Source organism: Sprattus sprattus (assembly GCF_963457725.1).
Source record: "Sprattus sprattus genome assembly, chromosome: 21".
In the NCBI taxonomy this organism is placed as follows: domain Eukaryota; kingdom Metazoa; phylum Chordata; class Actinopteri; order Clupeiformes; family Clupeidae; genus Sprattus; species Sprattus sprattus.
Window position 1 is genome coordinate 5,064,894 of NC_137919.1, and position 7,500 is coordinate 5,072,393.

General features: G+C 44.7%; 1 protein-coding gene across 1 annotated transcript in view; it reads left to right on the forward strand.

Moving 5' to 3' along the window:
* Positions 1 to 7,500, forward strand: part of LOC308382368 (phospholipid-transporting ATPase ABCA1) — a gene marked incomplete at both ends in the record, with an annotated part of 237,019 nt that overhangs the window by 151,726 nt on the left and 77,793 nt on the right. The window contains one exon of the mRNA XM_080860090.1: positions 1,663 to 1,832. Coding sequence (XP_080716216.1) covers positions 1,663 to 1,832 — 170 coding nt within the window. The remainder of the gene's footprint in view (positions 1 to 1,662; positions 1,833 to 7,500) is intronic.

Here is a 7,500-nt window from a genome sequence, read left to right on the forward strand (position 1 = left end):
CCGTCAGTAGTACCCCTCGTATGGCAGAGGTGATTCTAAATCAGAGCGCGTTTGTAATATTTGACGAAATTAAAATGTTCCGGTAGGAAGGAGAGGGGAAGAATGAGGCAAAGCCGTATATCTGTTTGACTACTGAATTTCAAACAGACTCATTTCCCTCATCGCGGACTGATTTAACCGACTGATTTAAAGTTCCAGCGCTAAAACTCACCCAGCTGTCAAAGACGGCGTCTTCGTGTCTGTGCAACACTTCAGAAGAGCAAAAATCACACTTGTCTCTTCAAAACGTCGATTGTTATCCAGTCCGTCACTATTGTTCTTTTGCCTCGTAGGAATCTGCTCAGTGTTTAATTGTTCCCGTGGGTGTGCTTTAAATAGCTAGGTTGTTAACGTCTAACATTTGCTGAAGGTCATCAGCATCGCACTAATTACCACATGCGTATTTATTTATTTATTTATTTGTTTGTTGATTTCGAAAACAGCATTCCTACTGTAATTAGAAACGACTTGACTGTTGGCTTAAATCACATACTGTATGTCTATAGGCTGATGAGATTAGAAATTAGAGTGCTATACTTAATTTGATCGGCCTGTTTACTGCGCCTTTCGCATCGTGTGTGTGTGTGTGTGTGTGTGTGTGTGTGTGTGTGTGTGTGTGTGTGTGTGTGTGTGTGTGTGTGTGTGTGTGTGCGTGTGTGTGTGTGTGTGTGTGTGTGTGTGTGTGTGTGTGTGTGTGTGTGTGTGTGTGTGTGTGTGTGTGTGTGTGTACAAGTACAAGTGTGCTATTTCCCTATGGGCTGTAGGGTTATTTCGCACTCAAAGCAATGTCACACTTTATTTCTCGAGTGCTAACATGCTCAGCGTAATAAAAGGCTGCATGTTCTGATAGCTGATCGTCTTCGCCTCTCTCTGAGCACGCTCTCTTATTGTGTGAAGATTTATTCTGCTTGAAGCTCTGTCTTTGTTATCGCGTGCATGTATGCTTGATGTCAGATGTATGTCAACTAGTACCATGAAGGACTGGACTTTTTTCAATTAAACAGCGAAAAGGGCATGAAATAGAATTAAAGAGGAACAAATTATTTTGATTTTATTTAGATTTTTTTTGTTTAAAGAACTTTAAAGGAAGTCGCAAATAAAAGGGACCCCTTTATTGCTAATTAGCATAGCTATGCTAGTGGGGTCCCCTCGTTTTGGTGTTTTTTTTTTTTTCCAGCAATCTCTTGCTAAGTAAATCTTTGAACACAGTGGCAGCCGTCTTCAACAGAGACATGAAGGATGGAAAACATCAATGGTTGTAAATCCACAGTGGATTGGGTCTCAGTATCAGCACTGCCATTTTCCAGGGCAATGTTTTCTTAATTAAATATTTGCGCCTGCACACACACACACACACACACTCACACACACACACACACACACACACACACACACACACACACACACACACACACACACATTCAAACAATTTTGCTAAATTGTACATTCATATAGACAGCTGGTTTATGTCAGGTAAAAAGAAACGCATGTTTACAGTGAAGAGTGTTTACCTGGAAATAACAAATTGAAATGACATTCTTTTCTACTTGATTGTTAGAATGTTACATTCTGTGTGTGTGTGTGTGTGTGTGTGTGTGTGTGTGTGTGTGTGTGTTTGTCCAGGTGTGGTTCTACAACAAAGGCTTCCATGCCATGGTATCTTTCCTGAGTGTCGCCAACAACGGCATTCTGCGTGGAAACCTGCCCCCCAGCCTAGACCCACGTCACTTTGGCATCAGCGTCTCCAACCACCCATTGAACCTTACCAAGGCACAGCTCTCATACGCGGCGATGTGAGTTTACCCACACACACACAAACACACACACACACACACACACGCATCGGCATCTCCAACCACCCACTGAACCTTACCAAGGAACAGCTCTCATACGTGGCGATGGGAGTTTACACACACACACACACACACACACACACACACACACACACACGCGCATTGGCATCTCCAACCACCCACTGAACCCTACCAAGGAACAGCTCTCATTCATACGTGGCGATGTGAGTTTACACACACACACACACACACACACACACACACACACACACACACACACATCAGCATCTCCAACCACCCACTTAACCTTACAAAGGAGCATGTGAGTTTGCCCCAACACAAACACACGCACAGATGGACGCACGCTCACAAACCCACACACATTGACATATGTACATTAAACTAAAAAAAGTTTTGTATGCCGAACCCCCAGTTTAACAGGTTCATTCTGAAGACATGGTGGGTCATAAACTCAACCATAACTATCTCTTTGGAATGAATAGAGAGCACCTAGATATGCATTACAGTGTAAAAACAAGTCGAAGCAATTAGAAGTGCAAAACATGGTTACACAAGCAAAGGACGTATGCAAAATGTGTTTATTATACAGCTTCTCAGACTGCTGCAGAAAGGTCTATTGAATTGGATGAGCCATTTTAATGTTTGTAGGCTGGATTTTTCTTATATAAAAACCACTGAAAAAAATTAATTACCACTTCCATTGACAATCGACGTGTTAGTCTTTTCAGAAAGATGGACGGGCTATACATTACCTCGGCATCGGCTCGGCCCAAGCTACATTTACATTACATTTAGTCATTTAGCAGACGCTTTTATCCACTTTTATCCAATGTGACTTACAAGGATGTATACACATTTTTACATATACACTGATGGCACACTGCACATCAGAAGCGATTAGGGGTTCAGTGTCTTGCTCAAGGACACTTCGACAGGAAATCGAACTGGCAACCTTCTGATTACTAAACGACTTCTCTACCTCCTGGACCACTGTCGACCCTATATCCAGTTCTAGCTATATCCAGCTATATCCAGTTCAAACCAATCAGCACATCGCGTCAGGAGCACGGAAGAGAGGGGTGTAATTCAATTGGCTGTTGAGCTTAAATGAGAATCAGAAAGCCAAGCCAATGCAATGGTGAAGATGACACCATATGTGTGCAGGAGCCTGTGATGAGTTCCACACAAACGAAAGTTTGAACTTGTGAAAGTTTGATGGTGACACGACCCTGGATGTCCCGTGGGAAGGCCCTTAGCTTCGCCCGTCAGACCCAGATTGCCCCTCTTCCTTCCCACTCTTCGGCTCTGAGTCAGTGAAGTTATGAAAGGAGGAAGATAATAGGTACTCTTACCGCAGGAGTCATGAATACTCACCTGCTTTTATTGTTCCCTGTTGAATAGGAGTTCCTGACGTGTAATTTTCTACCCCTATGTGAGAGAAAGGTTTTTTTTTCCTCAGTCCTTGCAGACCTTGCGCCACATTTGCAACACAAAAGCCGCACAGCAAACCTGGTCTTTCCTTTCGAGTGGCTGGACCTCTTTTTTGGCTAATTGTCGCCATTCTTTCCATAATAACAATGAAACTTTAAAAAAAGGGAAAAAAAAACACGTCCATTTACTCTCAATGAAAGTTAAGAGAGAACAAAACTAAAAAAACTGAAATGATTGTCTGATGCAAGAGGAGAGTGCTGAAATGTTGCACTAACGTATTTTGCGTGTGATGTTAATGCGCTCAATGACCCACCCGGTTTTGAGGGAGAAAACAAAAAGGGGCAAAAACCCTGCCAACAACAACGCATCTGCAGGTGGCACACCTGGGCCGAGTGGGCATAATGAGAAGCTCCCCTGTGGTTTTTCGCTCGGAGCTGACATTATTAGTTTGATCGTAGGGGCATGTTGTGCTTCCGTGCAGCGGTTAGACAACACTAAGCGTTCAAGGTTGTCTCATTCCTTATGTGGCGTCCTCCAGAAATCCAGCTGGTCGCCTGGCGAGCGTGGCTTAAATAAACCTGCTGGAGATCGGACGCTTCGCATTTAAATCAAATTATATTTATTCGGCCTAATTGCGCACAGCTTTCTTTGATAAATGCATTGCCTTGTTAGCGATAGGGGCCCTGATTAAATATGTAAATTTCTCCGCAGGTAGTAGCAAGAATGAATGGGGAGAGAAAGGTGGAGAAAAAAAAAAAAAATGGGATGAAGAAAACGGTAGAGAGTAAGTCGCTGTCATGGGTAATTAGGTCCACCCAGCAAGGACATTCACTCGGCTAAATGTTTTTGGAATTAAGACGGATCATTAGCGAGGGAGAGAGGTCACGGGAGGTCACGGGAGCCTTGGTGACATGCAGGGAATGATGTCACAGGATGCAGGGGAGCAAAGCTTCCTTCTTGCTCACACCCGGAGAGCATGTGAGAGCTTAGTGTTGGGTTTCGAACAGGGGGTCCCGGACTTGTTTTGGTTTCCATCTTCGGAGTCACGACGTCGTCAATCATTGGTGAAGAAGAGGAAACTGCACATGCACGTCATCCTCAAGTTCCCCGATTCCCCCTTCCCATGATCTCAAAGCAAAGTTTTAGAAGTGCACCTCTCTTTTTTTCCGTGTCTTTTCAAGAACTCTCGGGATGAATAATTGATCGGTCCCGTTGAGTCACACATGAGCTCACCACTTGTGTTCCTTTTCAAAAAGAAAGAGAGAGAGAGCTCCTTTGTTCGGCCTCCGGATTGGAAACCTGCAAAATAATCTGCTTTTTCCGTAGCGGGCGGAAGGGATGAGAACAGGTAAAGCGGGGAGAATATATATATATATATATTTTTTTTTATCAAAGCCAACCGACTTGGGCCTCGGAACTGACTCAGTAAAAAAAGTGAAGGTGGCAAGACTACCCAGCATGCCCTTGCTGGGATGATTTACAAAGTGTGGGCTGTGTTGCCAGGTAACGCCTGCACAGCTTGTCCTTGATTTGTTGTGTTATTTTCTTTTTTTCATCGCTTCTCTCAGGGAAGTGTCTTTCAAGTCGCCTTACATTCGCCTCACCCAAGGACATAATTACCCGTGCGATAAATGTTGGCACACAGGCTCATTTACCAAACATCAATTAAAAACAGGATGGAAAATTACGCCAGAGCGATAAACATCCGCAAATAACGATCACGAACCGTCAAGCCCTCTCGTTAAGCCTGTGAATAATGAATCAGGGTGATGCATAAGGCTGATTAGCGCTGTAAAGCTACGCTAGCTCACTGATCACAAACACACCTCTGTTGTGTCCCCCCCCCCCCCCTCCTATTTTTCTTTTGAAAGTAGTTACAGCCTCCTTTGGGGTTAATTGGGTGTCAAGTAGAAGATGAATGATGCAGTGCTGAAGAGGGGGGTGAAATCTAAGCCGAGGGGCAACCTGATGCTCAGTGAGGACTGGGGTAGTAAACGGGGGGATGTGGGGGGGGGGGGGGGGGGGGGCCCTCGCCTTCACCCTCATGGTTCTGCGGTCCAGACATTGGAAGAAAGGGACTCTAGTGCTGGAAACGGGAAGAGGAGGGCTGTGGTCTTGGGCTCCGGAAGAAGGTCAAGGTTGGAGTGTGAGGCCTGGGGCTTTTCAGTACTGATCTCAAGAGTCCAGGCACTAATTACTGTGTGTGTGTGTGTGTGTGTGTGTGTGTGTGTGTGTGTGTGTGTGTGTGTGTGTGTGTGTGTGAGGTTTTATGTGTGTATACGTGTAGGTGGGTGTGTGTGTGTGTGTGTGAGAGAGTGTGTGTGGGTGTCCTACTGCATGCCTGTGTGGTCATTATTCAGAAGGTCATGTGGTCTCGCCTGCCTACCGAACTGAGACAAATAGGTCTCTGCTGTTGCAAGTGTGTGTCTTCCTTAAATACTTTACTCCAAGTTCATTCAGATAAAGAGCCCAGCGCTGAACGCTTTAGAAATTATTGGGTACAATGCTGACCACAATAAACTAATTAACCTTGCAACAATGAGTGTAAAACCAAACCGGCGGTGATGAATCACGTGGCTCTCCGCACAATGTAAGGACATTAACCATACTTTTGTGTGTGGGTGTGTGTGCGTGTGTGTGTGTGTGTGTGTGTGAGTGTATCTCCGCACAATGTAAGGACATTAACCACACTTACGTATGTGTGTTTGTGTGTGTGTGTGTGTTGTGTGTGTGTGTGTGTGTGTGTGTGTGTGTGTGTGTGTGTGTGTGTGTGTGTGTGTGTGTGTATATGTGTGTGTCTCAACACAATGTAAGGACATTAACCATACTTATGCAGACGGTGTATAATAATGCAACATATTTCAATACGCCATGTCCCACCATTGTTACAGGATTGTACTGGATGGCTGATGTAACATTTCCCATAGAATACATAAATAACAGGCTTCCTTGAATGGACTCATAGTCATGGTTCATATCAACCTTTTTGTTGTGTATAACACAACAGAAGAGGTAATCGAGGCATGGGGAATCTTTGTGACATGCTTTTTTACCTTGACATCCTAAGTCATCATATGGCCATTAAGAACAATTGCAGTCATAAGATGTACAATGTACTGAACACAGCTTTGAATGTAAATATAGCAGTGCAGCACAGAAGGTAATGGAAATTATGGAAATGAGCACTAGTGACTGTGTTTATGGCAGAGATAGTGACACACACACACACACTCTGAATTTTATCTCTGCATTTTACCCATCCAGGGTAGTGATGCACACAGTGAAGCACACTAACCCGGAGCAGGGAGCTGCCTTTGGCGGCCCCCGGGGAGCAGTGATTGGGGTTAGGTGCCTTGCTCAAGGGCACTTCAGCCGTGGATGTGCAGCATGGGAGAGCAGTTGTCTACCACTTCCCCCGCCCTCATTTTTCCCACTGGTCGGGGATCGAACCGGCCACCCTACGGTTTCCAGCCCGAAACCCTAACCAGTAGGCCACGACTGCCCTAATCCATAATAGTTTACTCATAGAGTATATATATAATAATAATAGGCCATAATAGTATAGTGTTAAATAGCATACACATACAGTAATCTCAGAACACTGAATGGCATACAAAGAAACCAGTTAGGGTACCCCAGCGAAGTAATAAGATGTGCACACAGAGGCGTCCAGGACTAGCAGCCTGTTGGATTAGATTAGAGATTTTTCCCCATTTAAATTCCTTAAGGACCTGTACATAAAACATGATAAACATACTATCATAGTATACATGAGATGAACTATTAGATTAGTAAAGAATATATGAAATTAGATTTTCGACGGATTTTCCAAGACTTGGCAAGTGTGTAGCCCCACACACACACCTCCAGCTTCTGAATTGTGGATCAGAGTGGGGAGTGATAAAGGCACCGCATGACAGCACCATGATGGACACAAACGCTGGTCAAGATTTAGTGAGGCAGGGAGCTGGGGAGGGATAATGTGTGTGTGTGTGTGTGTGTGTGTGTGTGTGTGTGTGTGTGTGTGTGTGTGTGTGTGTGTGTGTGTGTGTGTGTGTGTCTGAGATGTGTGATTGCCTGTGGGCTGTGTGACACCAGTGTGAGGGAGGAGTGAGGAGAAATCGATGCACCCATCCTTGGGGAGCACGGCCCGGCATGTGGGAAGGGTTAAACCCTAACCTACAGACACACACACACACACAAACACACACACACA